The 23,030-nt window shown below is 49.2% G+C and overlaps 2 protein-coding genes across 4 annotated transcripts; both read left to right on the forward strand.

Annotated features, from left to right (window-relative positions):
• On the forward strand, window positions 1,473-11,148 carry SYNPO2L (synaptopodin 2 like). Of its 2 annotated transcripts, XM_018042200.1 has the most exons (4): window positions 1,473-1,782; window positions 3,045-3,196; window positions 3,625-4,139; window positions 7,427-11,148. In XM_018042200.1, the coding sequence occupies exons 1-4, from the start codon at window positions 1,678-1,680 to the stop codon at window positions 9,586-9,588; spliced, it is 2,934 nt and encodes a 977-aa protein (XP_017897689.1). In that variant the 5' UTR covers window positions 1,473-1,677; the 3' UTR covers window positions 9,589-11,148. The 2 variants fall into 2 exon arrangements, with proteins under 2 accessions (XP_017897689.1, XP_017897690.1); XM_018042201.1 differs by lacking the exons at window positions 1,473-1,782; window positions 3,045-3,196; window positions 3,625-4,139 and adding an exon at window positions 5,174-5,417.
• MYOZ1 (myozenin 1) lies at window positions 13,719-21,813 on the forward strand. Of its 2 annotated transcripts, none has more exons than XM_005699214.2 (6): window positions 13,719-14,064; window positions 15,471-15,561; window positions 16,465-16,643; window positions 18,565-18,823; window positions 19,191-19,356; window positions 21,287-21,809. In XM_005699214.2, exons 2-6 carry the CDS (start codon window positions 15,489-15,491, stop codon window positions 21,516-21,518), a joined length of 909 nt encoding a protein of 302 aa, XP_005699271.1. In that variant the 5' UTR covers window positions 13,719-14,064; window positions 15,471-15,488; the 3' UTR covers window positions 21,519-21,809. The 2 variants fall into 2 exon arrangements, with proteins under 2 accessions (XP_005699271.1, XP_005699272.1); XM_005699215.3 differs by having other exon boundaries at window positions 13,752-14,064; window positions 15,448-15,561; window positions 21,287-21,813.

Genomic DNA, 23,030 nt, shown 5'->3' on the forward strand with positions numbered 1-23,030 from the left:
CTATGTAAAATGCCATTATACATCATCTAATCCTATACACAGTTCTAGTTTAAGGAACCAGTAGCTTTCAAAGTTTTCCAGGTGATTTCAATGTGTAGAGGTAATTGAAAGCCACTGGTATGGCACAATGGCTTACACGTATTACTAGATGCTGCTGCTGCTGCTGCTAAGTCACTTCAGCCCTGTCCGACTCTGTGCAACCCCATAGACGGCAGCCCACCAGGCTCCCCCGTCCCTGGGATTCTCCGGGCAAGAACACTGGAGTGGGTTGCCATTTCCTTCTCCAATGCATGAAAGTGAAAAGTGAAAGTGAAGACACTCAGTTGTGTCTTAGTGACTCCATGGACTGCAGTCTACCAGGCTCCTCCGCCCATGGGATTTTCCAGGCAGGAGTACTGGAGTGGGTTGCCATTGCCTTCTCCGGTATTACTAGCTAATACTCAATAAATGTTTGAATAGTGAATGAATGGATATTTAGATACTCTTTTTACTGATGAGGTCAAGTGACTGCCCAAGGTCACACAGCTAAGAAATAATATAACAAGAATCCAAGTCCAATTCTGACTCTAAATTCCAAGAGCTTTTCATGACTACATCATACACCAAGGCAAACAGCATTTAGCAGGCTAGCAGAGCACCTATTCCAGGAAACTGTAGCTTTTAATAATTACAGCATCATAACATTAATATAGAGATATTAATGTAATGGAAACCTAAAAATAAGTAAATATTGTGTTATTAACATGGGTTGACATGTTTAGGCACAGCTATCTATACCCACCTTTCCATGACCAACTATGTATTGTAAAAGGTAATTTATTTCAGCAAACATTGAGCACCTGTTACATCAGTCATTGCTCTATGGGCTATTGATTGGCTGTTGCACACAGTCCCTGCCTTCAAGACTCTCACAACCTAGGGAGACAGGTATATAAACAAACTAATATTGGCTGAAAACTACAATAACAGACATATAAACAAGCTACATATTTTGCCCAGAGGAAGGAAGGATTAATTCTTTAGGTAGGGAGTTGGGAGACAGTCAGGAAAACTTTATGAAACAGGCAGTACTTCATTTCTCTACATTGTACCCAGCACTGCAAGTGGCATATGGATATCCACTTAGATTAATTGGTTAATTCATACAGCAAAGGGGCACTGTCTTTCTGGAGAGCTTGCCAACCTGTGAGACAAACCTAGCCATTCCTTGCTCGAGAATTGAGGCCCCTGCTGCTGCCATTTTGGAATCAGCTTTGGAGGAAAGCATCTGGGATCAGTCCATGACCCCATCAGGGAAGGCACCATCCCTGAAAGGATGTACATTAGTGATAGAGCCCACAGAGCTAGTACTCAGTCCTGAATAAAAAGTCCATGAAGAAGAATGGGGGATGGGGAGGGCAGAAATTTTCACTATAATTAGCTCTGGGAGTAACACAGCTGGGGGAGGAAGGGGAGTACAGCCGGTGACTATTTTGGGCGCAGCTCCGATTGACAGGACACGTGTGTGGACTGTACTGATCTCAGGGCCAGGCTGCCTGCCTGTGGTGTGTGGTGTGGGGGGGAAGGCCTAGGGCAGCAGAAGCAGGACAGCCACACAGGCCGGACGGGGTACCAGCGCCTCGACTTCTCTCCTTGGGACGCTGTCCAAACTCCGAGGGCCATAGGCCAAGCTGAGCGATGGGTGCTGAGGAGGAGGTGCTGGTCACACTGTCAGGGGGAGCCCCCTGGGGCTTCCGACTTCAGGGGGGGGCCGAGCAGAGGAAACCTTTACAGGTGTCCAAGGTAAGGGAGCCTATATTGAGGTTTCAGGGAAAGGGGAACCCAAGGGAACTTGGGAAAAGTCATGTGATGGCCTATAGGGGAGAAGTGGGAGGCTGTGAAGAAGTGGAATGGGAGTGGGCAGGTGGTCGAGGGAGCATGCTCAAATCTGATGGGGGGGGGTGGGAATAGTATCTGAGCAGTGGCTTCTTGTGGGGGGCTATAGAAAAGGGAATCCCTGGTTTCTGGGAGCAGAAAAAAAGAAAGACTGGCTTGGTTCCCTGCGTCACCATAGCAGCAGAGGCCCAGGGCTGGCCCTCCAATCTCCTGGGCCTGTGCCTCTCTACTCTAAACTCCAGGAATGTAGGGAAGGCTCTCATTTCTAACTAAATTGGTGTGTGATGAGCTGAAGCTGTCTCATCCAGCTGAGCCCAGCCTTGCCCCTTGTCCTCTTTCCCTATGCCAGATCCTTTCTCTCACTAGGCAAGACTTATTTTAGGTACTAGGAGGGTTATGGCAAGATCTGACCTGTCAGATGAAGTTGTTACCATTTTGGTTTCATAGCACAATCTTATTTTTCTCAACTGTAAAATGTAGGTAATAATAGTACCTACTCCATGGATACTAAATTCTGAAGGATTAAATTCAATAAAACATGTTGAGTGCTTGGCACTGTGCCTAACATTTAGTAAGCACTCAGTAAATGATACCCACTACTACTATTATTACTTTAACATATGTATGTGTGTGCACACACAACACACACACAATCATAATCTCAGAATCTGCTGGACTCCCTCCAGTCTGGAATACTGTTCTAAAATCTTGACTGTATAGATAACGGTGCCTAGGATTTCAAGGACTAGAAGAGAAAGAATATTGGTTAGCATAGATATTTCCTTTGGAGGAAAGCCTTGAGGCGATAACCACCATTTCCAGTACGTCTCTCCCAGGCATTTTTCCCCAAGCCTCTTTCATTTAGCAATTACCCTACCTCCCTTCATACAATGTTATTTTCTCCAGTTAGCACCTTCTTCCCTCTAGATTGACCCCCTTAACTGTCACCCCTTGCCCCTCTCCACCCTTTCTTACCCTCTAAAGTACTGGGTGGCCAAAAAATTCACTTGGGTTTTTCAGTAATATCGTAGGGAAAAACCTGAACAAACTTTTTGGCTAACCCAATAAAATCCCCTCCACACATGATTCCTTCCTGTCCTAACTCCTTTCATTCTATTCCCCCTTGGAGCCCTCCCTCACCTACAGTCTCTCCTCCAACACCTTCTCAGATCCGAAGACGGAGCCAGGCGGGCAGAGCAGGACTCCGAGAGAGGGATCAGCTTTTGGCCATCAATGGGGTCTCCTGCACCAGCCTCTCTCATGCCAGTGCTATGGGCCTTATCGATGCCTCAGGGAATCAGCTTGTTCTCACTGTGCGGCGGTATGGATCCCTCCACCCCAGCCTATCCCCAGCCCCCTAGTCCAGGGCTTCCGTTGCCTGTCTCAGCTCTATGTCTCACTGACCTGACTTCAGCTACTAACAAGTACCTATTTCTGCTTGTGTATTTTGCTGGAGCACGGATGTTTGTGTATGCCTCTCAGAGCACTTGAATGTGGGTACGTGGGCCTATCTTAGACCCCTTGCCTGTCTCTGCATTATCATATCTCTCTTTAAGCCCATTTCCACTCAAAGCCTGCCAAGCAGATTTGCCTCCCAGTTCATCTTCAAATCTCTACTCTATCCAGCCCATCCATTCCACCCAAATGCCAGTCCCCTCACCCCATACGGCCTTCTCCCATCTCCTCTAGATCTCTCTAGCTATCAGTCATCCAGCTCATTTCTCAAGTTCTGTCATCTTTCCCATCCAGGGTAGAGGACGAGGGACCTGTGCGATCTCCATCCCCGGGTGAGCTTCAGGCACGGTCACCCTTGTCTCCACTGAGTCCTGAGCCCCCAGGAGCTCCAGTTCCCCAGCCTCTCCAGCCCGGGAGCCTCCTCTCGCCCCCTGACAGTGAGGCTTACTATGGAGAGACAGACAGTGATGCTGATGGCCCAGCCACCCAGGAAAAGCCCCGCCGACCCCGCCGCCGAGGCCCCACAAGGCCCACCCCTCCAGGAGCCCCACCGGATGAGGTCTACCTGTCTGACAGCCCTGCAGAGCCGGCACCTGCTGTCCTTGGCCCTCCCAGCCAGGGTGACAGTCGTGTGAGCTCCCCATCTTGGGAGGATGGGACAACTCTTCAGCCACCCCCTGCCGAAGCCCTGCTGTTGCCCCATGGCCCCCTCCGGCCTGGCCCTCATCTCATCCCTATGGTGGGGCCTGTTCCCCACCCAGTGGCAGAAGATCTTACCACCACCTATACCCAGAAGGCCAAACAAGCCAGTGAGTGCATGAACTCCTTTTCATTATTCAGGATACTTCAGTTTGAGTCCTAAATCTAACCCCCCTTAACTATACATTCTGTCAATATCTACCTTATGCTTCCCTTGAATACAGTCTTGGGAATAGGTGGAGAAGGGGAGGGGAAAATAATTAGTCTCACGATCCCCATTACTTTTTCTGTCTGAACCAGTGGGATAAAAAGATACAGGGGGTTTCTTCAACCTAACCCAGGAACGGCCTAAGTAGGGAAGTTGGAAAGGGACATGAATTGATGAAGCGTTTGCCTATTGGTGTGATATTGCTAGATGTCAGATGGGTGAGGGGAGCACAGACATGGGGCAGGGGAGTATTTAGAAGCAGGACAGGGGCATAGGGATTCTTCAGTGTTACTGCAGGCATAACATCGGAGCTGCCTTTGGCACTGCTAGTTCCATGAAGATTCCTGGGGACTAGGAGGCTATGGAATAGTCATGAGATCCCTAGGAAGTAGTGGAGGGAGAGATCTTTGGCTTCTTATCTCAGGCGATAATGTAGGCCTGGGCAGAAAAAGCCTATTCCACTTATCTCGGGCTCTCTACTATTTTTGATGTGAGCTACAGTACAAGGTTTAAGAGTGAAGTTTCTCCCTGTCTTACGCCTCCCATAGCACTCCATTCTCGTCACCTTGGAAATCTTGGGATTACCCCCTAGTTCTCATCCCTCGCTCCTCTCTCCCACCACTCTGATTCCTGATCAATAGAATTTTGTGCCTCTAAGTCTGGAATAGAGGCTAAGGACGTGACAGTTCACCCTCTGACATTCCTGAGAGTGTCCCATGTCCCACAAAGAAATTCCAGATATACATTTAGGATCCCATGCTTAACCCCAATTCTCCTTTTAGCACCCTCTCCCTTCCCCATCATGCTGGATGAGACTGTAGTTAGTGGCTCACGGATATTTTTAGCCAAGCAGACCTCATTGTTCAGTGCACTGGAGTGAAGGGGGGGAGGGTAGGCAGGTGCCCATGTCCATCACACCGGGGCTTGTGGGGCAGCTGAGAGGAGGGAAGGGGCCAGGCTCCAAAAATAGCACAGTGAGCTCATTCAGCTGCCAGCTCTGGGGCCAAGACAAAGGGGCTTTAAAAGGCATGGGGGGTGGCTCAAGCTGGTCCTGCTCCAGCCAACACTGCCTTTCTCGGCATGGAGACTTTTGAGCCCATCAGCCAAGAGCCCCTCAGCCAAGCCAGCTGCAACAAAGCCCCAAACCCAGTTCCTGAGCTCCAGGACCCATTCTATGCAGGTACTACCCTCCCATAGCCAAGAGAGTTCTGGAATCTAGAATGAAAGGGACTATATCAACGGTATAGGAAGGGAGGTCTTTGGGAAAGATCTTACCCCCTTACCCCCTTCTCCTTGTTGCCTTCCTATTCCTTCTTTTCTCAGGAGTTTCACTGCCCTTTTCTCAGGATGGGCTAATGCTATGGCCACATGTCACAGGGGTTTGTGACAACATGAGCTGTGGAAAACTCATGGAGAGAGGGTGTGTGTGAGAGAGAGAAGTGTGAGTACTCTATGAATATATGGAAACATGTGTGTAGGAGCCTCTGGGAGAAGAAATGAGTGAATAAGACGTTGTGTGTGCAGCTAGAGAATCCCAGGGACGGTGGAGCCTGGTGGGCTGCCGTCTATGGGGTCGCAGAGTCGGACACGACGGAAGCAACTTAGCAGCAGCAGCAGTATCAAGAAAGCTTTGATAGTAATGATTACTCATAGTGGACCTTAGGTTAAATGCTAAATTGACCTATATTATCTCACTGAATCCTCATAGCAATTCTGTGAGGTAGCCATTAGCCTCATTTACAGATGAGGAAACTGAACTTCATTGAGATGAAGTAACTCTCCCAGGAACCGAAATCTGAGCTAAGCTATGACTCCAGTGCCTATCTCTAGGACTATTGTGTGGTACAGATGTTGGAATGGGTGGAATGGCTGCCCAAATTAGAAAGGAGCTTGATATCTTGAGTGGAAAGTAGGTGGAATTTCAAGAATTTTTCAGGAGGAACTGGGGATCACGGATTAGAGAGTAACTGTGTCCAAGTCAGGGTCCTAGCAGCAGGGCAGCCTCTCCCATTTCCTGGCCCCACCTCCCAGGCCCCACATGGCCTGGGAGGCCCTGTCCTGGCTCCCCTTAGCACACAGTCCTTTTGTGCCTGCCTGGTGGTGGTGCCTGAGCACTCGACCTAGAAGGTTTGAAATACAGGGGGCTTCTTTCGACTCTAAAAGAAGCCCACTCCACTCCCAGCCTCAGCTTGGGGGAAAGGAGATTGTATCAGCTGGTGACCTTGAGATATCCTAAAGATTTGGAAGCTCGCCTTGGAGAGCAACACTCTGGCTTTTCCTGCATCTCGGATCTGAGGCCATCCCTGGCTGTGAGTAGCAGGGGTTTAAGGCACAAAGGAGTGCCTTGGAGGTTAGAAGGCACAGAATTTTGTCCCAACTGTTAGTGACAGTGTCTTGGCTAGGGGAATTCTGGGAAGAAGAGCTACCTGGGCTATGCATGTATGTTTTTGTGTGGACACATGGATTTATACATGTGTCTATTAACTGGGGTCTATATAAGCTAGAGTATATGGGAATGAGGGAGAAAAATACATCTGAGAGCATAAACTCATAGGTGCCTTTCCCTAGGGCCATATTCTTGTTGAAACAATGTGTGGGAGTTATTTCTGTGAATGTATATGATGTGGCTTACATGATGGTAGTGAAATTATGAATGAAGATCACCACTGCTAAGGATCCTTTTATCCTTAGCACAGGGTAAGGGGTAGGATAAGGGGAAGTCCCAAACTTTCTGAGAAGCCCTCTAACGTGGTCTCTGGTGGGAGAAGTGTCCCTTCTCATCTTTTCTTACCCTGGGACCTGCTTCATGTCCTTGCCTGCCATGCGAAGTGACCCCCCCATCCCCCACCCTCACATTGCCAGCCAGAAATGGAGGGGAGAGGGGGACAAGTGTGTGGTGTGAGTAAAAGTGATTTCCAGAAAGACAGGAGCAGAGTAGAGGGAGGAGAGCTGTGTGGTCAGAGTGGTGTCAGGGCAGCCAACTAGGCTCTGCCTTCCCTTCCATTGTCCTTGGTTTCACCTTTCACCTCCACTCTGCCCCCAAGTCAGAGGACTTTGCTGCAGGTAGGAAAGCCCTTGTGGGTTAGGCCAGTGAAAAGGCCAGAGGTAGAGGCCTAAAGGAACTGGGAGGAGGGGAGAACCTTGGGGCTCACAGATGCATACTGACCACCCCCCTTCTCCTCTCCTCAGAGCTACAAAGGGCAGAGAGCCTCCAAGAGAGGAGTGTGAAGGAGGCCAAGACCAAATGCCGGACGATTGCAGCCCTGCTCACCGCAGCCCCCAACCCCCACTCCAAGGGGGTACTGATGTTTAAGAAACGTCGGCAGAGAGCCAAGAAGTACACCTTAGTGAGCTTTGGGGCTGCCGCGGGGACCGGCGCTGAGGAGGAGGACGGCTTGCCTCCAACCAGTGAGTCCGAGCTGGACGAAGAGGCTTTCTCCGACGCCCGCAGCCTCACCAACCAGTCCGACTGGGACAGCCCCTACCTGGACATGGAGCTAGCCAGGCCGAGCTCAGGCACAGCAGAGGACCGGGGGCTGGGAGGGCAGCTGAGTGAGGCCTCCGGGCGAGGGGCCCAACTCTTTGAACAGCAGCGCCAGCGCGCAGCCTCCATCACCCAGCAGCTGGCCCAGGAAGGTCCAGTGGCCACGCTCAACGGGCAGGGCCTGCAGTCTCCACCTCGGCCACAAAGCGCTCCGCCAGAGGCGGCTCTGCTCCCATCCAGCCCTTCGCCAGCCCCTGTGGCCAGCCCCAGACCTTTCCTCCCTGGCTGTGGAACCTCTACCTCAGTTCCAAGCATATTTAACCGTTCAGCTAGGCCCTTTACTCCCGGTTTACAAGCGCAGCGGTCAGGTACCACCTCTGTGATTTTCCGGCCTCTAGCTCCCAAGAGGGCAAATGAGAGCCTGGGAGGCCTCCCCTCCGCCCCACCGCCTTTCCTGTCTCCTCCGCAGGGTACCACTCCCGTGCCCAGCTTCACTTCAGGGGTTCCCAGCCACGTGCCAGTCCCCGCTTCCCCCAGCACCCCACGTCCCCCCGGCCCCGTGACGGCCACCAGCTCCCTCTACATCCCAGCCCCTCAACGTCCTGTTACACCAGGCGGAGCCTCAGAGGCCCCCGCCCCCGCTAGCGGAGCTGCCATGACCTCCACCGCTTCTATCTTCCTGTCGTCGCCTCTGAGACCTGCTGCGCGCCCAGAAGCGCCTGCCCCTAGCTCTGCGGCCCCTGAGCCCCCCAGCGCTCGGGAGCAACGCATCTCCGTGCCAGCTGCTCGCACGGGCATCCTCCAGGAGGCCCGGCGTCGGGGAACCCGAAAGCAGATGTTCCGGTCAGGAAATGAGGAGACGAAGAACTCGCCCAACCCCGAGCTGCTATCGTTGGTGCAAAACCTGGATGAAAAACCCCGGGCTGGGGGAGCGGAATCTGGTCCCGAGGAGGATGCTCTGAGCCTCGGGGCTGAAGCCTGCAATTTCATGCAGCCACCAGGCGGCAGGAGTTACAAGACGTTGCCTCACGTGACAGCTAAAACACCGCCTCCAACGGCTCCCAAGACCCCACCCCCTACGACTCCTAAGACTCCACCCCCAGTGGCTCCTAAGCCCCCTTCTCGAGCGTTCCTCGATGGGTTAGTGAACGGGGCGGCCCCTTCGGCTGGAATCCCTGAAACACCAAGGCTTCAGGGGAGGGGTGGGGAGCTGTTTGCCAAACGTCAGAGCCGAGCGGACAGGTATGTGGTGGAAGCTCCACCTGGTCCTGGCCTTGGCCCTCGGCCCAGAAGCCCTTCTCCGACCCCTTCACTGCCCTCTTCCTGGAAATATTCACCCAATATACGTGCCCCACCTCCTATTGCTTACAACCCACTGCTCTCACCCTTTTTCCCCCACGCTGCCCGAACTCACCCTAGTAAGACCCAATCCCAAGGGCCTCGGGCAGCCACTAAGCAGGGCATCAAGGCTCTGGATTTCATGCGGCACCAGCCCTACCAACTTAAAACTGCCATGTTCTGTTTTGATGAGGTTACCCCGACTCCTGGACCCATCTCCTCAGGGCCTCCCAAAACTGCCAGAGTCCAGGAGATCCGCCGATTTTCAACTCCAGCGCCCCAGCCCACTGCGGAACCCCTGGCCCCCACTGTGCTTGCCCCCAGAGCGGCCACTACATTGGATGAGCCCATCTGGAGGACAGAGCTGGCCTCAGCCCCCATCCTTAGCCCACCCCCTCCTCCAGAGTCTCCCAGGGGTCTTGGGACTTCCCCCAGCTCCTGTGGCTTCCAAGTAGCCAGGCCCCGGTTCTCAGCTACCAGAACAGGATGGCAGGCTCATGTGTGGAGACCTGGGGCGGGCCACCACTGAACAGGGCACAGCTCCCAGGACCAAGGGGAGGTGGAACATCCAGTTCCTAAAATTGCTTCTCCTTCCCAACACTCTCCCTGCGCCCACTCCCTCCCCTCCCCCCGCCCCAAGCAGGCTAAATTCCCCCTGCCAGAGATAGTTTTGGAGTTGGTGTCCTGTTCCCCAGCTTCCTCCTGGCTCCCAACCTCCCTGCTGCCTTCCAGCCTACTCTCTCTGCTTTGGTGTCTGTGCTTCTCTTCGTAGTTCCTTGCCTGGATCTCTGTCTTTAGGTCTCTTCACCTACACTCCTGTGCTGGTCCCTATTTCTCTACATTTGTGCCTTTTTCTGTGGGCCTTGTTTTAACATTCAATGAGAAACACACAGGGAAGTTACTACTAAGACCTCAGGTGAGAAGCTTACCACCAGACAGGCAGCAAAGGGACTGACTGACCCCCTATTTGCATTAAGTTACTTGCTGTTCCTCACTCTTCTTTCCCAGCTTGGCGGGTATATTCCTCGGCATGTGTATGTCTGTGAATGTGTGTGTATGTGCAAGTGTGTGCATGAACACAGATGTACTCTTCTGTCTGAGGCAAGAGTAAGAGGAGAAGTCTACATAAAGACCCAATCTGGGTCTCACCTTTGCACTGATGAAGGAAGAGTCAGTTGTCCTCACATAGAGGACATAGAGGTTTGTTCTCACATAGAATGTCTGGAGGGGAGAAAGAGATTGACTAGAGTTAAATATCATCATCTGCAGCAAATGTAGAGCATCTTGTGAAATTTACAGAGTGTGAGGAGACACGAAGGACCAGGGCAGTTTGTATGGGTTGAGTTACATCAGTTAGACCAGCAATAGAACTAAGAATTCTGTTCCTCAGGATTTCAGAAAGCTAACAACTTGAGAGGCCCATGCTGAGCAACAAAGCATCCAGGAAATGAAAGAAAATCTCCTCTGAGAATGACCAAATCATTGGCTTCATGGCCTCATGAACCTAAGACAGAAAGGAAGGGGAAAAGAACCTTAATGTGGCAAGTAAGGTAGAAGCCAGAAGCAGGACAGAAATGAATGAAATTGATTGAGACTTAGAGAGGAGCATGGTTAGGGTGAGTGCAGTGTTGGTAGAGTAATATTGGATAATAAGAAACCAGTCGTGTACGAAAGGGGGACTGGGAGAAAATGAGGAAGAAATATGTATTTGTTAGAGAGAAGGGGGATGATGGTAGAGGGATGCGAGAATGTGTGCTGAATGTTGAAAAAACAGGTATATCTGTGTTCCCTCCTGTGAATCTGTTCCTCTTATCTTCTGCAGCTTGTCATAACTACCTGGGAAAGGGTAAGGAAACACCCAGAGCCAAAACCTCTTTTTAGTGCTACCCCATCCCGTAAATCCTAGCTCTTACTCCTTTCCAGGTTGAGGTCCTGATCTCTGTCCTAGAGAGATACGGACTCCCCTCTCACCATGACCACCAGTCACTTTTGCTGCTTGACCTGGAAACTGATCATTTCCTTTGCATATTGAGTGTGAACCACAGTGCTTTGGTTTGTGCACAAGAATAAACTTATGCCCTGTATCTTCTGTTGTCATCTTGTCTCGTTTCTTGCCTAAATCCAGGTCTCCCCTTCATCTTATCTAATTCATTTTCCCCAATCCTGATCTTTTTCTCAGCTCCTGCCCTCCTGTTTTTTACTGTTCTGCCCTTCACCCCAAGGCCTTTTGCTCTTCTCTACCAATTCTGTCCTGACCCCGTGTAGCCACCTCCATTCGGTTCCCTCTGTCTAGATTCTCTCCGTCTCCATCCCCTGTTCCATACCTCTCAGATGAGGCCTAAGCTTACAGAACCAAGACAATTTGAAAAGGCCCTCTAACCCTTTTGCCATCAACATTTTCCAGCTACCTGGAGGAAATAAAGGGAAGGCAGTGGCTGAAGGTGAAGGTGGGGTGAGAGAAGGAAGAGGGAGAGAGAAGGTGGATCAGCCTGGATTAAGACTAATAAAAGAGAAGGCACTGGAAAGCAGGCTAGACTTAGACTTTTGAGAAGGGAAGTTCTATTACTCCAGTTTTACCAGCAGGGGGCAGATTTGTGCCAATAACCAGCCCTATGACCCTGATCTGTCACAAGTAAGCAGCCTCTCAGAAAATTCCCCTGGAGGAGGGCATGATGACCCACTTCAATACCCTTGCTGGGAAAATCCCATGGACAGAAGAGCCTGGACGGGTACAGTGCATGGGGTCGCAAAGAGTCACACACGATTGAAGGGACTGAACGTGCACGCGTGCACACACAGAATTCCAAAGCAAGGGCTCAGAAAGCCTACAATACATATTCTGTCTTCATTCACATAGTAGTTTTGGGTACTCAATCATAGAAGACCAAAATTTTGGTTGGGTTTTTGTGGGTTTTGAGGGGAGGATGGTGATGATGACAAAATCACCTTTTGCTACTTATGTTTTTTCGTCTAACTGCTTTTTTGGGTTAGGAGAGAACAGAGGAAAAGGACAAAAGATGAGGTATCTGGAGGCTAAACTGGTTTGGTCAGAGGCCAAGTAGAGGGGAGCAGGGAGAACTTTTGGCCCCTAGTTCAGTTCAGTTCAGTTCAGTTCAGTCGCTCAGTCGTGTCCGACTCTTTGCGACCCCACGAATCGCAGCACGCCAGGCCTCCTTGTCCATCACCAACTCCCGGAGTTCACTCAGACTCACGTCCATCAAGTCAGTGATGCCATCCAGCCATCTCATCCTCTTCTTCCCCTTCTCCTCCTGCCCCCAATCCCTCCCAGCATCAGAGTCTTTTCCAATGAGGCAACTCTTTGCATGAGGTGGCCAAAGTACTGGAGTTTCCGCTTTAGCATCATTCCTTCCAAAGAAATCCCAGGGCTGATCTCCTTCAGAATGGACTGGTTGGATCTCCTTGCAGTCCAAGGGACTCTCAAGAGTCTTCTCCAACACTACAGTTCAAAAGCATCAATTCTTCGGCGCTCAGCCTTCTTCACAGTCCAACTCTCACATCCATACATGAGGCAAAGTATTGTCTCTGCTTTTGAATATGCTATCTAGGTTGGTCATAACTTTTCTTCCAAGGAGTAAGCATCTTTTAATTTCATGGCTGCAATCACCATCTGCAGTGATTTTGGAGCCCCAAAAATAAAGTCTGACACTGTTTCCACTGTTTCCCCATCTATGTCCCATGAAGTGATGGGACCGGATGCCATAATCTTCGTTTTCTGAATGTTGAGTGTTAGGCCAACTTTTTCACTCTCCACTTTCACTTTCATCAAGAGGCTTTTTAGTTCCTCTTCACTTTCTGCCATAAGGGTGGTGTCATCTGCATATCTGAGGTTATTGATATTTCTCCTGGCAATCTAACCTGAACCTATAAAGTTCAGGATGGGAAAAGGACATGGTCAGGAAAAGTGGATAGCTCATAGAAGGACAAAATGGTATTCTGGGAGCTACAGAAGCCACTTCCTAAGGCAGCTACAGCATGGTGGTGGCTCCAGCAGAGGTGAAACAGCTGGTTGCAAAACCTGAGCAGAAGACAGGAGGATCCAGGGTGTTCTTGCAGCTACTGAGAGAGGGCTCAGGCAAATGACAGACCTCCAGGGTGCTCTCAAGCTTGTGCCCCAGCCCAGAGGCTTCTCTAGACCAGTGTGAATGGGATAGTCCAGAAAATTCTAAGTAGGAACCTCAGAGAGTAAAGCCCTGGCAGGTCAGAAGCCTCTATGTCCTTCTCAGGAAGAAGGATATCTATCCAGGGAGAAGTGACATCTGTCCTCTGAGTAGGCTGAGCTGAGCACCCCAACAGCAAATGGGGATAAAAATGAGGAAACTGGCTCAAGTTTTGCCCCACATCATCCCTGACAGCCTAAGCACTGGATTTGGTTAATTTGGTCCCTTATCCTGCTAAGATCTGGCCCTCCCAGAAGAAAGACTCGCTTTTCCAGGAACTTTCAAAGGGCACTTAAAACATTGTGAACAGAAATTCCCTTCTCCAGACATAGCATCTTAAGCCTTCCCACCCACATGTCCCTCAAGCCCCGGCCTACATTGGCTCTGCATGGCTCTCCAGACACGTTCTGGTTCTCACTCTCCCACTCCGAATTCCTGTCCACCACTTGCTGCCTGCTTCCTCTCTCCCTCTCAGTTTTCAGTTTCTCCCTGAGTGCTTCTCTGGATCTGAGCCTCTAGGTGCCAAGGAAGGGGAGTCCCTGGGCAGAGTGATCCTTGGCTCAGACAGCTTAATGGGAGAATTCCAAAGGCTTTTCCTACCCTTCCCGAGCCTCTGGGCAAGGAGGGCGGGATCTTGGTTCCAGGGTCTCAGTACCCCCTGTGCCATTTGAGCTGCTTGCGCTCATCATCTCTATTAATAACCATGCTCCCTCCCCCACTGCCAGTGCTGCCCCCACGCCTGCCTAGCTCGGGTTCTCTAGTCACAGCAGCTCAGTCTTCCAGAGCTGCTGGACCCCAGGGAGAGCTGACCACCGCCTGAGCAGCCGGTAAGTCTCCAGCTGATGGCCCAAGGGGCTGGAGCGCCTTCTGTCACTGCTGTGTCTGTGTCTGTAACAGTGACCCTTGATCCCAGGGGAGCTGCCCCCTTCCTCCATCTATACTTATTCCCCAGTTGTCCAGTTGAGGGGGGCCACAGAGAGTTGGAGGGAGAAGGACTCCAGAGGGTGGGGGGACTGAGATGTTGGGGGAGACACTGAAGAAATGGGCAGAGGGGTGGAGACTGAGAGGCTGGGTGGAAAATAAGAACCTAGTTGGGGCTGAGAGGAGTACAGGGAAAGTCCATTTAGCAGTTCCTGGACTCCAGCTGCAGCAGACCCCACTAAGCAAGTAGAATTGCAGGTGTGTTGTGAGATAGGACTCAGTAGAAGACAGCATTTTGCTGAGACCCAGCTTCTGTGAAGGAGGGGCTGGAATTTGTATCTTTTTCCAGCTTGTCCCCATCTACTGCCAGGTCCTATGAGTATGTTTCTGTCCTCCCTGAATTTTGTGCTGCTGTGATATTGCTGAATTGATACGCATCAAGGTTCAAATGTCCCCTGACCTCCCTCTGCACTCTGGTTCTAGGGTCCAGTCAGGGCTGGGGAGGGCAGGGGGGAGTGACTGAGAGAGCAGAAGCAATGCTGTGACCTCCCAGGCCATGATCCAGCTGGCCCAAGGGAGGGGCAATAACCTCTTCATCCTATGGAGAATGTTTTTGGCTGGATCTCCTCAATGCTGGCAGAACATTTTTTCTGCTCCACCCCCACCTCCCCACCCCTGCCCTGGGGCTTGGGGGAAAACTGAGAGACTAGAGCTTGGAATGACAGCTCCAAACTGAGAGGCCCATGCAAATAAAAACTTCATATCATGCCAAACCAATAAAATCTGGGTGCATTGCCCTACCTGTAATTTGTTTGTTTTATTCCCAACATAACATTGTATTCCTAAACTCTGCACCATCTCTGTGTAAAACAGCTGAATAGAGAGGTTGGTAGAAGGTAGGAACAGGGGGTATATCTATACTTTCTGCTCTGCTTCCTAAGAAGAGAAGCCATAAAGCAATGGATTTTCACCTTTTGTGTGTGTTTGTGAGTCGCTCGGTCGTGTCAGACTCTTTGCAACTCCATGGGGTGTTGCACGCCAGGCTCCTCCGTCCATGGTCCATGTGATTTTCCAGGCAAGAATACTAGAGTGGGTTGCCATTTCCTTCTCCAGGGGATCTTCCTGACCCAGGGATCAAACCCAGGTCTCCTGCATTGCAGGCAGACTGTTTACTGTCTGAGCTACCAGGGAAGCCTTTTTCTCTGAAAAATCTAATGAAGTGTTTTTCCTGAAAGTCTTTAAGCAGTACCTACTGGGGACACTCACTCTACACCCTGTCCATCCTTCAGCTTCCCCTTCCCACCCTGTCCAGGCTCCATCCACCTCCACAATGCCGCTGTCAGGGACCCCAGCCCCCAATAAGAAGAGGAAATCCAGCAAGCTGATCATGGAACTCACTGGAGGTATGGCATGTTCGCACCTACCTAGTATGGGACTTCTTAGTAAGAGTATCTCTGGCCCAAAAGTTCCAGAAATATCATAAGGTTGTATATGTCTTAAGGTGAAGAGATATGAAGAGACACGAGGAATTTGGGGGGGTGGTGGGGTTTACAGGGGTGGGGGGGGGAAGAACAAGAAAGAATTCAACACTGACTACTCCCCCTTCCACCCTTTTCACCTTGTAATCTGAGACAGTAATATCCCTGCCATGTTACCCAGCGCAGGTCCAAGACAACAGGACCCACAGGTCAATGAGGTGTGTTTGAAGAGAAAACATATATGCTGCAGACTGGCACAGAGTAAGGTCTCAATAAGAGCTTAATTTCCTTACTTCTTTCCCCAGAACGAAGGAGCTTTGTCTGAGCACTTAAAACGGAAAATTCCTTGAGCATTTTTCCTGGGGGTAGACGAGCTTTCCTAATACCGAGAGGCTGTTTGCAGCCAGAGTTTATGAGAAGAAGAGAAGGGAAAGAAGTTGAGACAGGAGTCTATATTTAGAGGTGGCCTTTGGGCTTCCCCCCATGCTAGGCTTCCCCAATGTTCTCCACCTATGATGTTTCTTTACTCTTTTGCCTTGTACCCCATACCTCTGTTACACCATGTACCCTCTCCACGCCACTTTAGTATTCCCCGTCTTCCCCTCTACACCCCATTTCCCATGCGTTCTCTCCAACTCCAAACCCAGGAAATCAAAATCCCTCATAGACTAGACAGAATTTAACCAGACATCAGAGACAGCATCTGCTTCCCTCAGTGACCTCCACTGGGACACACACACACGCTTAGTTGCGGATGGCAGCTGCATTTGGAACTAGCAAACCCCACTTTCCTCTTCCCTTGTCTCTGCCTCCCCACCTCCCTGAAAGGTCGACAAGAGAGTTCAGGCCTGAACCTGGGCAAGAAGATCAGTGTCCCAAGAGACGTGATGTTGGAGGAGCTTTCGCTGCTCACTAACCGGGGCTCCAAGATGTTCAAACTGAGGCAGTTGCGTGTGGAGAAGTTTATCTATGAAAACCACCCTGATGTCTTCTCTGACAGCTCAATGGTGAGTTTAGAACTCTACAACTCTCAAAGCCTAGTGCTTCTTCTGACAGCTTCTTGGCAGGCCCAGAGTTTCCAAAATATTATCAACCTCCCCTCCCTGCAAATTTATAAACTCATTAACCCCTCAGATATAGCATGCCTCCAATAGATGCAGGGTGAATTACGATCCACCCTGAAACTAAATTTGTATCTTAGAGCTGGTGAAGCAGGGTGAGGAGTACCACACCTTCAGAGAGAAAATTCCTCCCCAGTATGGTTAAGTATTAAAGATAGGATTGCCAGATAAAGCACAGGATGCCCGGTCCTATGTTTTAAATTTGAGATACACACTAAACAAGCTATAGAGATATATTTACAGCACCAGAAATAAAGCCAATATTTTATAATGCCTTTAAATGGTGTATAATCTATACATAAATCAACTCTACTTCAGTTACAAAAATAAAGTTGAGATACACACAAATAGTTTTTTTATAAAGTATATCTCGCACAATATTTGGTATGTAACTTTCTTTTTTCTTAATTGAAGACACTTAGGGAATTCCCTCGTGGTCCAGTAGTTAGGACTTGGTGCTCTCACTGCCAGGAGCCTGGATTCTCTTCCTGGTTGGGGAATTAAGATCCCACAAGCCATGCAGCACAGTCAAAAGAGAAACAAAAATTAAAGATAATTTAAATTTGAATTTCAGATACACAATAATTTTTTAGTATAAGTGTGTCCCATGAAATATTTGGGACATAAAAATTAAATTAGAAAATACAGGATACCCAGTTAAATTTGAATTTCAGATACATGATGGATACTTTCTTATATCTAAATATGTCCCATGAATATATAGGCATATTTGTACTAAAAAACTATTGTTGTGTATCTGAAATTCAAATTTAACTGGTGTCCTGTGATTTTTTTGTGTGTGCAAAAATCTCGCAACCCTAGAAAGAGGTAAGTGAATTTTTATAGTCATCTCTTCTTGAGCCATTCTTTTATTTAAGGGTCAGTCTAAGGGCCATAGATGCAAGGACTGAAACCATCCATTAACACCCAACATCCCTTAGTCAGGGTCATTCTCCAAAGAGAAGTAGGGCTTGGAGAGGGGCCAGGCACAAGATGTTACAGCTGAGGAGGAGGGGATCGTCTCCATTTCCTTTCTTCCTCCTCCATCTTTCCCAAGCAGCCAGGGGAGAGTGAAAATAGATGCCTACATGGGGCCAGGGGCAGGAGTGTCTGCCATTGGCCCATATGTATGAGCAGAACAAAATTGCTGAGCCGGCCATATCTAACTTTAGGAGGCCAAAAGCCCTCCTCCCTGCCTGTGTCTGGTTACACTGGGTGGAGCGTGGGGGTGTGTGTGGTGGGTGGCCAGGAGAGCCTCCTGAAGGAGTTGGCAGGGTTATTTTTAGGCTTTGGGGATGAATCCAGTGTTGCCCTTTGGGCCACCCTTCCCCCTACCTGCTACAGTTTCACCGTCAGGAAGTCCTGGTTCCCTATGCAACGAAAGGAGGAAGGGAGAGGAAGAGACACACTTTTTTTTATCTGTTAGACAAGATGGTGGGAGAGAGGCAGAGATCTCCTTAGTTCCTCAAATTAAGGCTGGGTTCTCCATGCCAAACCCAATCTCTCAAATTTTAGTGGAACAGAAGTCTTGATCCTTTTTGCATTGGTAAGGATGGGAAAGGGGAGTTTGGACAAAAACTTGCCTCTATCCTAGATGTAATTCGAAGAACTGAGCCAATGGGGTTGTATCCCTTAAGGAGAGTTTAATTTCTCTCAGTCAGGTTTATCCACTAACATCTAGTGGATGGGGAAGTCTCAGAGGATTCAGGGTCTTTGAGTTGGCCATTGTCTCTGATCAGTTCATACTTGCTATGGTATTCCCTGTGCCCATTGCTAACCTTCCCCTCACTCTGTCCTCTCTTTTCAGGATCACTTCCAGAAGTTCATTCCCACAGTGGGGGGACAGCTGGGGACAGCTGGCCAGGGATTCTCCTACAGCAAGAGCAGTGTCGGAGGCCAGGCAGGGAGAAGTGGCTCTGCCGGGCAGTATGGCTCTGACCAGCAACACCATCGTCAGGGCTCTGGGTCTGGCTCTGGCCCTGGATCTGGGGGTGCAGGTGGTCCTGGGGGCCATGCGGGCAGAGGAGGTGCTGCTGGCACAGCAGGGGTTGGCGAGACAGGAACAGGTAAGTATCCTCACCCAAGAGTCAAGTGTCTGGTCCCTAAAGCAGAGAAATCCCTAGGAATGAGGCCTGGACTGGGTGTTGGATACAGGAAAGGCCTGCTGAGATATCTTGACGGGTCTTCTGGGTCCAGAAGGATATAGAGACATGTCTATTCCACCCAGAAGTCCTATCTCTCAGTCACCTTTCTCTCATTCATCACATATCTGACTCCAGGCTATCATGGTTTCGCAAACCATAAACAATTACTAGCATGTTTTACCTTTGGTCCCCAGCCCCTAGCGACTTCTCTAGTACAGAGCTCTAGACTAATTTCCATTTCCTCCTAACTGCTATCATTTGACTATTATTTCTCTCCCTCGGCTGCCAGACAACCAGGCAGGTGGAGAAGGAAAACATGTCACTGTGTTTAAGACCTATATTTCCCCATGGGAGAAAGCCATGGGGGTTGACCCCCAACAGAAAGTGGAACTTGGCATCGACCTGCTGGCCTATGGGGCCAAAGCTGAACTCCCTAAGTATAAGTCCTTCAACAGGTAAGGGGGGGTGAGAAAGGAACCTGATGCATTCAAGTGTATGGCAACATGTCCTTAGTTGGAATGGAGACTTTGGTTCAGATGTTTCAGGAGACTGAGGAGGCGCAGGAGTAATGTGGGGGCCCTAATTGAAGGCTCTTGCCCTTTTTACTCCAGCTCAGAGAAACAGCATGGTACGATGAAGGAAAGATTCGCTCGGAGGCAGGATCTGAATTTTGGTTCATTGTTATTAGCTGTGTAGGAAAGTAACCCTACTTCTGAACCTTGGTTGCCTTGACTGTGAAATGGGAATAATATATTACACACATGTAAAGGCCTCTTGGGCGGCGGGGGGGGGGGGTCCCTTCATTCAAAGTTATAATTTTCATTACTGTCCTTATAGTAGAATTCTATTTCTCTTTTCTTTTTTCACTGAAGTATAGTTGACTTACATTATATTGTTTTCAGGTGTACAACAGTGACACAGTATTTTTATAGATTACATACCACACAGTTACTATAATATTATTGAAGATTCTGTTTCTTTATTCCCTACTTTGAAATAAAACGTGAAATGAGTGTTAATTAGTTGTGTCTGACTCTTTGTGACTCCATGGACTGTAGCCCACCATGCTCCTCTGTCCATGGAATTCTCCAGGCAAGAATACTGGAGTGGGTTGCTGTTCCCTAGTCCACCTAGTCCACGGAATCTTCCCCACCTGGGGATCAAACCCAGGTCTCCTACATTACAGGCAGATTCTTTACAGTCTGAGTCACCAGGGAGGCCCCATACCCTACTTTAATAAGGCTCAAATAGGCTTTATCGTTTTGGAGCTAAGCTTCTCTGCTGCTGCTGCTGTTGCTAAGTCGCTTCAGTCATGTCCGACTCTGTGCAACCCCATAGACAGCAGCCCACCAGGCTCCCCCGTCCCTGGGATTCTCCAGGCAAGAATACTGGAGTGGGTTGCCATTTCCTTCTCCAATGCATGAAAGTGAAAAGTGAAAGTGAAGTTGCTCAGTCGTGTCCAGCTCTTAGCGATCTCATGGACTGCAGCCTACCAGGCTCCTCCGTCCGTGGGATTTTCCAGGCAAGAGTACTTGAGTGGGGTGTCATCGCCTTCTCCAGGCTTCTCTAGACTGTGTGAAAACAGCACAGGGAAGCACTAGAGAAATGCTTTTGCTCCTAAGTGAGTGAGTAAAAGTTGCTCAGTCATGTCTGACTCTTTGGGACCCCATGGACTATACAGTCCATGGAATTCTCCAGGCCAGAATACTGGAGTGGGTAGCCATTCCCTTCTCCAGGGGATCTTCCCAACCCAGGGATCTTCCCAACCCAGGGATCAAACCCAGGTCTCTCGCATTGCAGGCAGATTCTTTACCAGCTGAGCCACCAGGGAAGCTCAAGAATACTGGAGTGGGTAGCCTATCCCTTCTCCAGTGGATCTTCCCAACCCAGGAATCAAACCAGGGTCTCATGCACTGCAGGCGGATTCTTTACCAGCTGAGCTGCCAGGGAAGCCCTTTGGTCCTGAGGTGCCTGGATTTTTCAGGAAATGTTAATTCTTCTCATTTAGGGCACACATTATCCACTGGAGGTGGGGTAGGGGTTTTGAGGGAGGTCTCTACATTATAATTTAAGGTGATCTCAGACCCTTGGGCCTGTAGCATTTGTCAATTTCTCTGAAATTTGACTGGTTTGCATCACAGCTATCCATGAGACTATTTAGTACCTTCTAGACTACTTTTCTCCTTATTAGCCTTGGGGAAACAAGCAAACCAGAAGGCAGGATGGATTACTAAGGGAGAAGAAAAAGCAGTGCAGAAATGATCTTAAACTAGAATTCACAGACTTCTCCATCCTCCAAACAGGGTAACATTTCACTGACAAAAAAAAACACACCTCTTTTTCTTTTGTTCTGGTTTTTAATGAAATCATGTTTCTCCTTTTCAGGACAGCAATGCCTTATGGTGGATATGAGAAGGCCTCCAAACGCATGACCTTCCAGATGCCCAAGTTTGACCTGGGGCCCTTGCTGAGCGAACCCTTAGTTCTCTACAACCAGAACCTCTCCAACAGGCCTTCTTTCAATCGAACCCCTATTCCCTGGCTGAGCTCCGGGGAGCCTGTAGACTACAATGTGGATATTAGCATCCCCTTGGATGGAGAAACAGAGGAGCTGTGAGGTGTTTCCGCCTCTACTTTGTATCAAGTTTCCCTTCTCTGGTTCCATTTTGTAGAGGGAATGTTGAGCAGGATACCCGCCCCCCCCCCCCCCCGAAAATCCAGGATCCTTGTGGGAATGGAGGGAAAAAGCAAGGAAAGATCTTTCTTTTCACCTTTCACTCGAAGTCCCCACTCCAAGCATCTTTTCATACCAATTCAGAGCTCCCCTTCCACTGCTCTGTATGGAACCTGCTCTTTTATGGAATTTGCTCTGCCTTCAGTAACAGTTAATAAACTTCAAGGAAATGAACTCATTCTTCCTCTGATATTTGAGGGCAGACAAAAACTGAGGCTAAGAATGCACAGGGACTAATTAAAGTAAAATACCATACATTCATTATTCAGACTTCAAGACTAGACCTGAATTCTGATTACATACCCACACTCATATCCACACCCACCAAACCACATTCATAGGTATATACAAAGACGTACTTATTCAGTAGTACATAAGACAATCAGCACAAACACATGTGCTGGCCCCTGTGTGGGCAAAGCTAAGAAGTAATTGTGTGCTGTGTTTAGGAAATTAGGCATTGGTGACCCTGGTGTTAATTCTCTTTATCTAGCTGATTAGAAATTGGGATAATCAAGATTATTCAATTATCACAGAATGAGAGCATGCCACAAGACTTCCAGATGACACCAGGGTGAGCTTAGGAGTATCTGTCAAAGGTTACAAATTCCTGAAAGGATGGAGTAGAATAGGGAGCCATATTGGAATTGAGAAGGAAGTGGGAGAAACCAGCTGCAGTTATGGTATGCCTGGCTCTGTGTGAAAACATCAAGAAAAGATCTAAGGGTCATAGGGGCAACTGCAATTGTGTCCAGAAAGCACTATGATTGGGAAGAAACCATTAAAGTCCAATAGGAATGAGTAACAATACTCTTTTTATTGACTTCAAGCAAAAACTTCTTTCAAGTTTTTTTAAAGATTTATTTATTACTATTATTTTTTAGACTGTGGTGGGTCATTGTTGCTATACTTGGGCTTTCTCTAGTTGCAGCAAGCGGGGACTATTCTTAATTGCTGTGTGGGGGCTTCTAATTGAGGTGGTTTCTGTTGCAGAACTCAGGCTCTAGGCACTCGGGCTTCAGTAGTTGCAGCGCAGGGACTCAGGAGTTGTGGCTCGCGGGCTCTAGGGCACTGGCTCAGCAGTTGTGGTGCTCCCTGGCATGTGGTATCTTCCCAAACCAGGGCTTGAACTGGTGTCCCTTGCATTGCAAGGCAGATTCTTAACCAATGGACCACCAGGGAAGCCAGCATGGGTTTTCTTGAGAGTCCCAGATTTACTCTTATGTTTCACAAAATAAGAGTTTGATGCAGACCAGGAAAAATAAAGAGATGACTTACTAGGATCTGGGGAAGTAACTTCTAAGGAGAGCTGGCTGAATTCAGTTCATTCCATGAGCCATTAATGATTATAGTAAGTTCCTAGACTCTGCCTAGACTCATTCAGTTTTCATGGCC

This window comes from Capra hircus, chromosome 28 (assembly GCF_001704415.2).
Source record: "Capra hircus breed San Clemente chromosome 28, ASM170441v1, whole genome shotgun sequence".
Taxonomy (NCBI): domain Eukaryota; kingdom Metazoa; phylum Chordata; class Mammalia; order Artiodactyla; family Bovidae; genus Capra; species Capra hircus.